The sequence below is a fragment of the Oncorhynchus mykiss genome, chromosome 21 (assembly GCF_013265735.2).
Source record: "Oncorhynchus mykiss isolate Arlee chromosome 21, USDA_OmykA_1.1, whole genome shotgun sequence".
In the NCBI taxonomy this organism is placed as follows: Eukaryota; Metazoa; Chordata; class Actinopteri; order Salmoniformes; family Salmonidae; genus Oncorhynchus; species Oncorhynchus mykiss.
This window is the reverse complement of record NC_048585.1, coordinates 32,494,636-32,508,889: the sequence shown is the minus strand read 5'-3', so window position 1 is coordinate 32,508,889 and position 14,254 is coordinate 32,494,636. Positions and strand designations below refer to the sequence as shown.

General features: G+C 43.7%; 1 protein-coding gene across 1 annotated transcript; it reads left to right on the top strand.

Annotated features, from left to right (window-relative positions):
* The first annotated feature begins 2,125 nt into the window (after positions 1 to 2,125).
* Positions 2,126 to 10,123, top strand: LOC110500264 (mucin-5AC). The gene is made up of 4 exons (XM_021577530.2): positions 2,126 to 2,435; positions 3,537 to 3,765; positions 5,650 to 5,923; positions 6,231 to 10,123. Exons 2-4 carry the CDS (start codon positions 3,673 to 3,675, stop codon positions 7,838 to 7,840), a joined length of 1,977 nt encoding a protein of 658 aa, XP_021433205.1. The 5' UTR covers positions 2,126 to 2,435; positions 3,537 to 3,672; the 3' UTR covers positions 7,841 to 10,123.
* The last annotated feature ends 4,131 nt before the right edge of the window (positions 10,124 to 14,254 follow it).

The window sequence follows — 14,254 nt, the reverse complement described above, 5'->3', positions numbered from 1 at the left end:
TGGGCTATTCCTCCTGACAGAGCTGGTATAACTGAGTCAGGTTTGCACGCCTCCTTGCTCACACACGCTTTTTCAGTTCTGCCCACAAATGTTCTATAGGATTGAGGTCAGGGCTTTATGATGGCCACTCCAATACCTTGACTTTGTTGTTCTTAAGCCATTTTGCCACAACTTTGGAAGTATGCTTGGGGTCATTGTCCATTTGGAAGACACATTTGCGACCAAGTCTTGAGATGTTGCTTCAATATATCCACATAATTTCCATTCCTCATGACGCCATCTATTTTGTAAAGTGCACTAGTCCCTCCTGCAGCAAAGCACCCTCACAACATGATGCTGCCATCCCCGTGCTTCACAGTTGGGACAGTGTTCTTCGGCTTGCAAGCCTCCCCCTTTTTCCTCCAAACATAACAATGGTCATTATGGCCAAACAGTTCTATTTTTGTTTCATCAGACCAGAGGACATTTCTCCAAAAAGTACCATATTTGTCCCCATGTGCAGTTGCAAACCGTAGTCTGTTTTTTTTATGTCGGTTTTGGAGCCGTGGCTTCTTTCTTGAGCGGCTTTTCAGTTTATGTCGATATAGGACTTGTTTTACTGTGGATGAAGATACTTTTGTACCTGTTGTTCTGGAATTGATTTGCACTTTTCGCACCAAAGTACGTTAATCTCTAGGAGACAGAACGCACCTACTTCCTGAGCGGTAGGACGGCTCCGTGGTCCCATGGTGTTTATACTTGCGTACTATTGTTTGTACAGATGAGCGTGGTACCTTCATGCGTTTGGAAAGATGAACAAGAATTGTGCAGGTCTATAATTTTTTTTCTGAGGTCTTGGCTGATTTCTTTTGATTTTCCCATGATGTCAAGCAAAGGCACTGAGTTTGACGGTCGGCCTTGAAATACATCCACAGGTACACCTCCAATTGACTCAAATGATGTCAATTAGCCTATCAGAAGCTTCTAAAGCCATTACATAATTTTCAAGCTGTTGAAAGGCACAGTCAACTTAGTGTATGTAAACTTCTGACCCACTGGAATTGTGATACAGTGAAATAATCTGCCTGTAAACAATTGTTGGAAAAATTATTTGTGTCATGCACAAAGTAGATGTCCTAACCGACTTGCCAAAACTATAGTTTCTTAACAAGAAATTTGTGGAGTGGTTGAAAAACGAGTTTTAATGACTCCAACCTAAGTGTATGTAAACTTCCGACTTCAACTGTATATATTTTTTAGCTGAACAGGTGGGGCTCAAACAGGTGGGGTTCTGCTCCGCCTTCCGTGAATGATGGATCGCCACTGGGTGCTCCAGCACTGCAGGTGGCGTTAAATCCCCGATATTAGCATTACGCTTTTTTCAAACACAAAATAAGAATATATGTTACTTTAAAATGGCGATAGCGCTCGACGGTGCTGCTATGCGGTCACGGAAGCCATTATGGCACAGCTACAAAGACGAACCCTCATTCTATTATGGGTGACGAATAGGGTAACGCCAGCAGCAAAAACTGCGGCCAAAGACTTCCGAGTTATGACTAAAAAAATACATGTCCTCAAATTAAACGCAATATTGGAAGGTAAACCAAACTACATAACACTCCAATTGTCTTGCATTTTAATTTTGGTGTGGCTATGGTGATAACAGTTATTTTGGAATTACAATAATTATGTCATTCATTAGGCTGGGGAATAAAATAGATGCTCTATGATTCATGAAAATAACAGACATGCCTGCCTATGAATTAAATGTTATTAACAAGGCCAGGGTATGTCGTGCACTGGGTGCCAATCTCATTTGTGCCAAAGCTGAAACTAATGAAACTCTAGTCTAGAGAGTCTGGTTTGTTAAATGTTGGTCCCAATCAGGGCAGGGCAAAAGCTGCTACACGGAATGTGTAGGCTAAACAGTATTATTAATTACATTTCGTGCATGATATGAACTCATAATTATTAAGGTTATAGGGTCTGTAGCAAAAGGTTTGCAGAACATTCCAGATGTGACACGTTAGTGCATGCGTTAAGTTCAAGGTTGCTTAAATGTGTAAGTGAAAAAGCCTTTAATCGCCGACATATTTAACTGGGACTCAAAGAAAGGCGGTCTTAGTCGTTTATATGAGTCAGTGGGCAGTCTCCAGCACTTGAATGAAAGCTCCAGTTTACTGCTCAGCTGCTGTATTGGGTGGAGTCCTGTGCGCTTAACGCTCCACTGGAACAGGAGACCTGCCACATTACGCACGGGGAGTTCGCCAAGCACGCCTGTTCCGCGAGGAGACGGGAGGGAAGAGAATTTACAGAACAAAGCTAACGATTTAATGTTTTTGTTTTCGAAAAGGAAGAGTTTGTTACTCCATCCCTGTATACAGAGTGGCGTTTTGGGACATTTTTTATATTTATCTCTGTAGCCTATGGTTATTTTAAGATTATTTTAAAAGGTAAGTGCATCTCTCAATTTTTAATAAAGTTAAGTAAAGTACATTCAATGTAAATGTGTCTACCATACCCTGTGTCTATGGAAACCTATTTTGGACTCACTGGGTAGAATATTTGCGTAGAAAATACTGGGACTGGGAATAGGAAGTCCCAGTGTCCCACTGCAAACTATCTTAATTTTAGGTTTTATTTGATCATGACCTAAACTCATAGACTACATCGAAACCAGTGGCGAGAATGGAATGTGTCAAAGCAGTCACCTTGACAAATCACTCAACAGCTTTGAGCGTCCAATGTAGGTTTATTTGAAGGTCCTAAACAAGGAGGGCTTGTCTGGTGGAGCCTGTTTGCTCGTCGCTAACATACCTGATCCAGAATAACTCGTCTATCAGTTCATGAGCTCTGTACCAGTGATTCTGTGCCATAACTTCCCATGGAGTGACTGGTGGGGGAAAAAAACGTGACTACATGTAATAGGTATATTGTAATAACTACATGTAATAGGTATATTGTAATAACTACATGTAATAGGTATATTGTAATAACTACCTGCTATAGAGAGTGTAATAACTATCACAAGTGACAAGGACGCACTCGTCGAGGGACCTACTGAACAAGGTGCACCTTCTTCTTGCCTATGACTTGGGGATGTGCCTCCCCCCAGCTGAGGAGACCAGCAATGGCAAACATGACGACCTGCTGCAAAATAACTTTTGATACTTCACTTCAGCTGAGATGGTTGACTCAGTGTCAGCTTGGAGTTCAAACTTTGTGTTGAGAGTTTGGTATTTACATGATGTAGACTTACACTGAATAAGTGTTTGGGGAGGGGGAAGGAAGGAGGGAGACATTTTCCCAAGGAGAGCTGTGGGGGAGTGTTCTGTTCTCACCAGCTGTTTCCCCCGAGATTATTTAAACAGTCAACAACATGGTATTGATGTTATAGTAAACCAAAACACCACTGTATTATTACATTCATTCTATTACGGTACAGTCTTAGTCCAGGCTATCAGGGAAGTAGTCTTATACTGTACAACTACTACTGTGTTATTGTTTGAGCTGGCCTCCTTTATGCCGTTCCTCCTCTCTCTATTTGTTTCTAGACTGTGTTTGAGGAGATTAATAGATTATTCAGAGTGAGAGCAGACACGTTCCCGGACTTTATCTCCAAGGACTGCTCGGAAACCACTGACCCCTCATGAGATACCCACAAGTCACCTGGCATTTGACCCGATAACCATGGACGTCCGAGTGCAGGCCAATCCTAACCTCCATTTCGGGGTCAACGGGGGTCATGATGGCGCAAATAGAAACTCCCGCAGTAGACCATTTGTGAGTATAACTTGAATGAAAACATTTCAGTTAATGTTTTTTTTTTCTCTTAGTATCTCAAATATAACATTTGAAATATTTCTCCATTTGTTCACAATTTATGCACCCATGTTAGGGGGGTATGGCATTGAAGAATTCACCTGTTCCTGGTTGAGAGCAGGTGCTTTTCATTGTGTGACTTGCTGTGCTTTTCAAACCTGACTGTGCTGTTTATACAGCGAAGTCTGTCTCCATACCCCCCTCTGTCATACTGTCACTGAGAAATTACACAGGATTAACCACTACATCCTGTTGCATGCCTCAGGGATGACACACACACACACACACACACACACATATATACACACACACATACACACACACACACACACACACACACACACACACACACACACACACACACACACACACACACACACACCACGGAGACTAAGGGAAACCGGTTACGGTGCAGTTTTGTAGGTCCTGCATCACACAACAAAAGTCAGTGGTGTTTGGTTTCAACTAAGTTTGTCTGCAGGTGTGTGTGTGTGCGTGCGTGTGAGTGTACACATGGGTGCGTGTGCACATGTGTGTGTGTGTGTGTGTGTGTATGGTTGGTGTGTGTATGTGTGGCTGAATAGAACAGGTCTGTGTTGTGGTAAATATTTACCTCTGGTAAAGGTTGATCTCTCCATCCTTACAGTGATGCCTAGCAACGAGATGGCATTCTGCTGCAGTGGCAACCTGTTACCCTAGTAATCACAGGCACAGGGTCGTAACCTGAAACGGCAAACAAAAATAGTTTGTTTGTCACTAATTGACAGTGGTGGTAATTGTCAATGAAAGGTGTATGGGTGCATCTGTTTTTTACTTTCTTGTTGCAATATAAAATGGGCCATGGTCAGCCAGTTATTTGTGTCTGTGTGTGCTTTCCTGGGTTTGTGTGTCTACTCCCTACATGTGTGTATTTAGATGGCACATTGTTTTATGGGGGATCTACAGTATATATAGCTAGTCTCTAGCTGGATTGTGCATTCTGTTGACCTTATGCCTTTTTCCTAAACCCATTACGGTTAATTTTAAACAATCTAACCAGGTTGCCCTTTAATTCAGCACATTATCTTGAGTGAAACAGAACCCAGAGAGCAGTGGAAAAGCTATAGTCAGTGTCATCCAGCAGCTGTCAAAGCAGCCCTATCATTGGATACCCTATGCCTGTTGTTCTGTGGCTGCATGTGCTCTGTACAGAGGGACAGGTAGTGATGTAACATGTAGGCAGTGAGGTCTCCCTGTAGGAGGGGCTAGAGGGTGTAGGCTCCTCCCTCCAGGGCTCTGAGCTATGTTGGGGGGATTTAGAAGGTTGGGAGGTGGGAGAGCACGAACAAGCAGCCCTGTGTTCTCACTGTCGCTCATACACATACATAAACATACGAGAGATGGCAGGCAGCTTTATGGATTGGGACACAGGGTCTCTCAGTTAAGAATTGTGCAAAAATGTTGGCAGTCAGCTGTCCACCAGCGGGTGGTCTCTAATACATGGCGCACCAAACGAACGCCAGACAAACGGCAGATCAACATTTGGTGTAGTGTGTATGGTCCTTTCAAGTAGGAGGAGAAAGGCTAAACCAACAGGATCTATGTTTGTTTACATCCTTTACATAACTCTTTTGGGCAACAGGAAGTATATTCCATACACTAGACCTGAGATGTTATAGGAGATACATTACTGTGACATACATTATTGTATAACAGTAACTCATGTATGACCAATTACCCCTTAACCAAAGAGCACCGTTAACCTACGTTTTTGATGATCTACTAGTGTGTCCCTGTAGCCGGTTCTTCCCATCCAAGTGACTCGTGTGTGTTGTGTTGCCCTGTGCTCTGTGTCGCCCCCTACAGGAGGATAAAGCGCTTCAGTTCTTAAGCCAGGAGGAGCAGGATTGTATCTTGTTCTTTGAGGAGACCATTGACTCCCTTCTGACTGCCCCAGCAGTAGATGAGCTTGATGGACCAGGACCCCCCATCCTGGCATCTGCCCCCAGCCCCGTACCACCCCGCTCAGCCTTGGACAGACCCACCAGCACCAAGGACCAGGACATCATAGACCTGGTTCGCCCAGCACAGCCTGATCTAGTCCACCCCATACAGGCACCGTTCAAGTCCTCCATGCCAGGTACAGCACAGTCCACTACTTGCTCCACCCTGAAGAGTACTGTTTACATTTGATTATGATTACCAGTCCCTTTGATCATTGGAATTGCTACAGTCAAATGAGATCAGACTTTATCACTGTCATCAGAATGACGGATTACTCAGCATTGACATTTGCAGCGTGTAGTCATTCTACAAGAAATATGATTCAGACTTGCCATTGACCCAATGGTTTTTTGAAGATATAGACTTGCCATTGACCTTGTCCTTTGAATATACAGAATGTATAGGGAACTGATGAGTTTACTTCTCAAACTTTCTTTTTGCAGATTTCACCCAGAATATGGTAATGAACAACCCTGAGAGGCATTTTGATAACAAACCGAGGCGCGAGGTGATAGAAAACTTCCCTACAGAGTGCAACCTGCCCCTTCCTGGAAAAGACAATGGCCCCTATGGCCACGCCCTGTACCAGCCTGTAGGCTCCGTCCCCACCCCCGTCGTCATCGCCCAGAAGATCGCCGAGAACCAGGGGAGCGGGGGGAACACCAACATCCTCTCCTCCTCCCTCCTGTCCAACCACCGTAGGAACCTTGATTTGGAGAACATAGAGAGACCACCCACCTCCCCAGATTATCCAATCAAACAGGGTCCGACCACCTCAGCCAAGCCCAACCATTACCCCGTCAACATCAGCATGATAATGGGCAGCAATCAGCACCACAGCGATTCGCTGGCCAGTGTGAACCTCCAGGACAGGAAGTCTCAGATGCTGGCTAACCTATCAGGGACGTCCCACCCTGTGGAGGCAGAGGAACTCCATGGGCTGCAGAAGGTCCAGGTAAACCTTCCCACCCGCAGTGTGTCTTGCAGGGATCCCACTCCAAATAAGTCCCGGATGGAGGCACTGTCCAAACTGGGCTTGAGCCGAAACCGCTCCCCGTCAGGGGATTTCTCTCTTATAATCACCCCCAAGAGCAGCACAAACGCCAAACCCGCTGCTGCCCCGATTCCGGTTGCCACCCCTACACCCGTTCCTACACCTACACTGACACCCATGAGTAAACCAGGCGTGGCCAGCCAGGCAAGCCCCTTGCCACCAGTAACAGTCAACACCAACAGCTCTCACGCCAGTATCCATGACAACAAGCCTACTTCTCCCCCGCCCGAAGTTTCGTCCAAGGACTTTAACAGCTACGGCGGGAAGACCATCGTGGTGAACCCCTCTAAGGCTGCTGCTGCTCCCTCCACCAGTTGCCATGGCAGCAAGGCCCACCCAGTGACCTCTCACAGTGACTTCAACCCTTATGGGGGTAAGACTAAGGTAATGAAACCTGCTCCTGTTACCACAACCAGGCCTGATCCACCACAACCAGACATCCAGAGCAGGGCCATACCTTCCCCAGCATCCACCTCCGCCAGAGTGATGCCTACCCCAGCCTCCAACTTCACCCCAGCCAAAGTGATGCCTCCCCCTGTCTCCACCCCCACCCCAGCCAGAGTGATGCCTCCCCCAGCTTTCAACTCCACCCCAGCCAAAAGGATGCCTCCACCAACCTCCACCTCCATCCCAACCAAAGTAGAAACCATGCCCTACGAGGTCAACAGCTACGGGGGGAAGACCAGAATGGTCACCCCATCCCACACCACCCCCTCCCCCATTACCAACCCTGACATCCTCACACACACTCTAGTGAGGTCCCCCAGCAAAGCTTCATCCCCAGTGCCTTCTCAAGCCCCCAGACCTTTCTGCTACAGCACTCCCCCTAGCTCCAACAGGGTGGTGGCGTCTCCCCCGGAGCCCCGGCCGAAGTCCGCCGTCTCCAAGCCGTCCTTCCGCTCCCAAGGGATCACTGTGCAGTTCTCCGGACGGGGAGCGTCGGATGAGTCGCGCAAGGATGCGCTCCGGAAACTGGGACTGCTGAAAGACACTTTCTAACTCTGGGATCGCCACCTCTGTCTTCCTTCTTTAATTGTCTCCTCTGCATAACCTCCATTCAGATTCCAGGTGGACAGGCGCAACTAATGCCTCCGGCGATTTTTTTCTGAAAGGATGTGAGGTGTGGCAGGAGAGGATACCCCTATTTACTGTGGAATGAAACAGGTTCCTGGTTGAAACCCGGCACACCAGGTTCTGAGCCAATGAATGCTGACAAACGAGTCCGACGCGTCACATGGCCTAGTTGACAAATGAGCACGCGTACGTTTTTTTTTCTTCAAATACACACACGCGCACGTGTGTACACACGCACTCGTCAAACACATACGTGCACATGCACTCATACCCACAAATACATTCACCCAACAACTCCCACACTCCCACGGAGCTGTTATATGCATCAAAGCTCCGTCTCTTTATTGTGCTCTATTTAACTGTAATCCTACTCAGTGTTTTACATTGCCTCTGAACCAAGACATGGTTTTTCCGCTACATCACAGTAGACATGTACCTCTATTTTTTTCTCTGGGCCAAAACAGACAAAAAACAGGCCTGTGCAAAGGGGAACGCAGACAGCTGAATGCCTTTGGCATTGGCACATTTGGCAGAGACAGATGTTTTACTCCCTTTGCCTCCCTCTGATGTCACATACTCAGCTACCAGTGAGAATCCTTTCATCCTGTCACTCTCCAAAGATGGATTTATATACCCCCTCCCCAAAAAAACTACATTTACTTTGTATGACACTATATTGATTACTGATCGGTTTGAGGCTGGTACTGCTGGTACTGATAAAGTGAACTTGAATCATTAGAAACTGACATTGAAGTCACCTGAGAACTGAAGAGCCTCACAGCATGTTATTTTGTTAACCGATATGAGCATTGTTGTTGTCCAGGGGGTTATTATGAGTGTGATGTATCTCACCATGCAGTTCTTATGAGCATGAACAAGGACGTGGCTTATTTCCTGGTAGAATAAGGTTGAATTAGCTTCACTCACTGATCTATTAGAATGTACCTATATTCCCTGTGAGGACGGTAACCATCCTACTCATGCATATTGATTATATTTTACTATATAGGTATTTATGCACCCATTGATTTCCACTGGTGCCTTATGGTATGTTGAAGACAGGTCACTCGGAAGGGGCTACATTCCTTCAGGCAAGAGCAAAGCTTATAAACGTAACGATTGATTGACATAGCAAGCAAAGTAAGCAGCAATTAAACTAGTTTACATTCATTTACCTCATATGCTCAGCTCTAAGGATATAACATTATTGGAAGTTCTGAAGCGACCCCATGTGTTTAATCTCCTCATATGACATTTTTCTGACTGTTAAGTCACAGAAAAGAGCACAGGCTTGAGTTTTTAGGAAAGGAGTGATATGTCACTACACCGCTGGCTGAAGGGTATTTTTTACTCCATGGACGTGCCTCCCACACAAAACCACTGAATGTGGTTTGAAAAGTAGACTTTTACTACTTTGAGGGTGGAGAAATGTACTTAGTGAGGACTGGCAAGGGCTTGTAATGCCCAAAACACAAACACTGAAGCCACAGAATCCAGAAATACTCACAAGGACCAATTTCTTTTGTTCATGTATGCTGCACTTGCATTTGCAATATGTAATTGAACTGTCATCATAACTGATGCCTCTTGTTTCTCTCTGGACTGCAGCTATATTGGTACATAACCCTGTGTGTGTGCGCGCGTGTGTGCGCGCGCGCGTGTGTGTGTGTGTGTGTGTGTGTGTGTGTGTGTGTGTGTGTGTGTGTGTGTGTGTGTGTGTGTGTGTGTGCGAGTGTGTGTACGTGTGCTCGGGTGTGTCTGCGTGAAACATGTTTGTCCATTTTAAAGTTTTATTTGATGAAAAAAGTCAGACTCCGGTTCTGTAGTTCATCTACAGTAACTCATGAAGGATCCTGTGTTACACCATGCACACATTATTGTGGTTGTGTGAGTGAAACATATTTAACTATTAATATCTTGACTCCGGTTTTGTAGTAAATCTACAGTAACTCTTGAAGTATCTAATACACACAAACACACACTGGGGGAAATATACCTGTAGTTTGCAGACCCAGAGCGAGAAACAAAAAAGCCTCACGGACAACATCTTTATTTGACATTCAATTAACATTTACAAATTGTCAATTTAAGTTGCTGGTATGGTACAACAGCGCCTTCATATTTTTTTGCTCATTGTCATATTGTACACAACGTTTAATGGACATCTGTGTCACTTAATAAAGAGAGTAATATACATTACTTTTCCTATCCAGAGTTTGTTATTCTTCGCAGGGCATTTACTATGGAATGTTATGGATGAGTAGAATCTCAGTATTTGGTTTATAATGATTGACCTTCCCTGGGAAATAATTCACCATGGTTTTAATTGAACAGTAAACCGACACGATTTCCATGCATGCATTAACTCATCTCAGCTTACATTCTAAACACTCATTCTATTACCCTTTTGACTGTCCATCCATGAAGGTCATGATTCCAAAGTTCTGTGTCTCCTTTCTGCCGCTACGATGAAATAATTGGAGAGTCAAATTCCCATAAATCTTCCTTGATATTGTTTTAAGCTTTCCCTTTTTCAGATCTGACGGCAGAGGAAAATTGGAAGACTATTGAGATACTTTCTCTTACATACAGAATATTTCCTGGAGCGCTGTAGCCCACTGTGTCCTCTCTCTGATAGGTGGACGGTAGCTCCCAGTTTCACATGGGTATGCTGTCTACACTGCAGTCAGACCACTTTTCCCAGCCCCAACAGAGAGCCTTTCTTTCCCTCTGTGGGGCATTGGTCTAAGTGTGTATCTGAGTGTGTGTGACCAAGAAGATCTGGGGCATTGGCTTCTTTGGGAGTGTGAGCGAGGGCAACTAAAGCTGTGGTTTGGTAATGTGTGTGTGTGTGTGTGTGTGTGTGTGTGTGTTGAGGGGAGGTACTCAGGCAGAAAGTGAGGAAATAAGCATGTTTAGGGTCTGTAATTGTAAAACCCTCTAAGAGTGCCCTCAAACAAAGACACACACTCCCTCTGTCATACAACCTCTTTCTCTTACACGCAGATGCACTAATATAGTCTTGCACTCCCTCTAATACACATAAAGGTACATCAATGGAGGAGCAAAGGCTCCAAGCCATATAAGCGGGACCATGTAAGGGACTACAAAAAAACGGTAACTGTAATCCATTACGTTACCAGCAAAAATATTGGAATAAGATTACAGATACATTTTGAAAAACGAATGCTTACTTCGAGGATTACTTTTAAATTCAGAGAGGATTTCCAAAAAATAATCTGACACTTCTATGTTTTCTCAATGACATTCCAATCAGCATTGAAAAAAGGCACATATACAGTTGAAGTTGGAAGTTTACACAATTTCTGACATTTAATCCTAGTAAAAATTCTGTTCTAGGTCAGTTAGGATCACCACTTTATTGTAAGAATGTGAAATGTCAGAATAATAGTAGAGAGTGATTTATTTCAGCTTTTATTTCTTTCATCACATTTTCAGTGTATAAGAAGTTTACATACACTCAATTGGTAGCATTGCCTTTAAATTGTTTAACATGGGTGAAATGTTTTGGGTAGCCTTCCACAAGCTTTCCACAATAAGTTGGGTGATTTTTTTGCCCATTCCTCCTGACAGAGCTGGTGTAACTGAGTCAGGTTTGTAGGCCTCCTTGCTCGTACACACTTTTTCAGTTCTGCCCACATTTTTTCTATAGGATTGAGGTCAGGGCTTTGTGATGGCCACTCCAATACCTTGACTTTGTTGTTCTTAAGCCATTTTGCCACAACTTTGGAAGTATGCTTAGGGTCATTGTTCATTTGGAAGATCCATTTGCAACCAAGCTTCTGATGTCTTGAGATGTTGCTTCAATATATCCACATAATTTCCATTCCTCATGATGCCATCTATTTTGTGAAGTGCACCAGTCCCTCCTGCAGCAAAGCACCCCCACAACATGATGCTGCCACCCCCATGCTTCACAGTTGGGACGGTGTTCTTTGGCTTGCAAGCATCCCCCTTTTTCCTCCAAACATAACGATAGTCATTATGGCCAAACAGTTCTATTTTTGTTTCATCAGACCAGAGGACATTTCTGCAAAAAGTACGATCTTTGTCCCCATGTGCAGTTGCAAACCGTAGTCTGGCTTTTTAATTTGGAGCCGTGGCTTCTTCCTCGCTGAGCGGCCTTTCAGATTATGTCGATATCGGACTCGTTTTACTGTGGATATAGATACTTTTGTACCTGTTTCCTCCAGCATCTTCACAAGGTCCTTTGCTGTTGTTCTGGGATTGATTTGCACTTTTCACACCAAAGTACGTTCATCTCCAGGAGACAAAACGCATCTCCTTCCTGAGCGGTATGATGGCTGCTTGGTCCCATGGTGTTTATACTTGCGTACTATTGTTTGTACAGATGAACGTGGTACCTCCAGGTGTTTGGAAATTGCTCCCAAGGATGAACCAGACTTGTAGAGGTCTACAATCTTTTTTTCTGAGGTCTTGGCTGATTTCTTTTGATTGTCCCATGATGTCAAGCAGAGGCACTGAGTTTGAAGGTAGGCCTTGAAATACATCCACAGGTACACCTCCAATTGACTCAAATGATGTCAATTAGCCTATCAGAAGCTTCTAAAGCCATTGCATAATTGTCAAGCTGTTGAAAGGCACAGTCAACTTAGTGTATGTAAACTTCTGACCCACTGGAATTGTGATACATTGAATTATAAGTGAAATAATCTGTCTGTAAACAATTGTTGGAAAAATTACTTGTGTCATGCACAAAGTAGATGTCCTAACCGACTTGCCAAAACTATAGTTTGTTAGCAAGAAATTTGTGGAGTGGTTGAAAATCGAGTTTTAATGATTCCAACCTAAGTGTATGTAAACTTCCGACTTCAACTGTATTTATACACTACCGTTCAAAAGTTTGGGGTCACTTCGAAATGTCCTTGTTTTCGAAAGAACAGCACATTTTTTGTCCATTAAAATAACATCAAATTGATCAGAAATAATAATGTAGACATTATTAATGTTGTAAATGACTATTGTAGCTGGAAACGGCAGATTGTTTGTGGAATATCTACATAGGCGTACAGAGGCCCATTATCAGCAACCATCACTCCTGTGTTCCAATGGCACGTTGTGTTAGCTAATCCAAGTTTATCATTTTAAAAAGGCTAATAGATCATTAGAAAACACTTTTGTAATTATCTTAGCACGGCTAAAAGCTGTTGTTCTGATTAAAGTAGCAATAAAACTGGCCTTCTTTAGACTAGTTGAGTATCTGGAGCATCAGAATTTGTGGGTTCGATTACAGGCTCAAAATGATCTTTCTTCTGAAACTCGTCAGTCTATTTTTGTTCTGAGAAATGAAGGCTATTCCATGCGAGAAATTGTCAAGAAACTGAAGATCTCTTACAACACTGTTTTGTAAATTTATTTAACTAGGCAAATCAGTTAAGAACATATTCTTATTTTCAATGACGTCCTAAGAACAGTGAGTTAACTGCCTGTTCAGGGGTAGAACAACAGATTTGTACCTTGTCAGCTTGGGGATTTGAACTTGCAACCTTTCGGTTACTAGTCCAACACTCTCACCACTAGGCTACCCTGCCGCTGTGTACTTGTCGCTTTACAGAACAGCTCAAACTGGCTCTAACCAGAATAGAAAGAGGCATTGGAGGCCACGGTGCACAACTGAGCAAGAGGACAAGTACTTTAGAGTGTCTAGTTTGAGAAACAGACCTCAACTAGCAGCTTCATTTTAAATAGTACCCACAAAACACCAGTCTCAACATCAACAGTGAAGAGGTGACTCTGGGATGCTGGCATTCTAGGCAAAGTTCCTCTGTCCAGTGTCTGTGTCCTTTGCACATCTTAATCTTTTCTTTTTTTTGGCCAGTCTGAGATATGGCTTTTTCTTTGCAACTCTGCTGAGAAGGCAGTTTCATCTGTGGATTTGCCCTTTAAACAGCTGCATATTATCAAGATATCAAAGTGTCACAAAAAAAGTTAACCAACAGGCCTATAGCAAATGCAGTATATGGCATTCATTTAGCACTTTTCTGTAGTGCTCAAAGCATGCAATTCCATGAGCGCATTATTTATTTTCAGCTCGAATCAGTCCTCCATGACAACAAAATAAACAACATTGGGCTGGCTAATAAGTCCTTCGTTTTGGGGTTATGCTCAGGTAAAACCATTTGGCTAATCTATACTTCTATATTTCCAAGTCCTATTCTTGAAGATTAATGGGTATAACATCTATTGGATTGACTGGAATTCTGATAGACTGTTTTTTAATGTAAATATATAATTTAATCGTTTTATATGTAGTAGAAAGCGATGGGTTAGAAGAAGCCTACATAACCAACTCATAAA

Bases quoted from the DNA above. Each gene is read 5' to 3' on its own strand.
- LOC110500264 (XM_021577530.2), top strand. From the start codon at position 3,673: ATGGACGTCCGAGTGCAGGCCAATCCTAACCTCCATTTCGGGGTCAAC. The intron at 3,766-5,649 runs GTGAGTATAACT...CGCCCCCTACAG, and splicing joins ACTCCCGCAGTAGACCATTT to GAGGATAAAGCGCTTCAGTT. The intron at 5,924-6,230 runs GTACAGCACAGT...TTCTTTTTGCAG, and splicing joins GTTCAAGTCCTCCATGCCAG to ATTTCACCCAGAATATGGTA.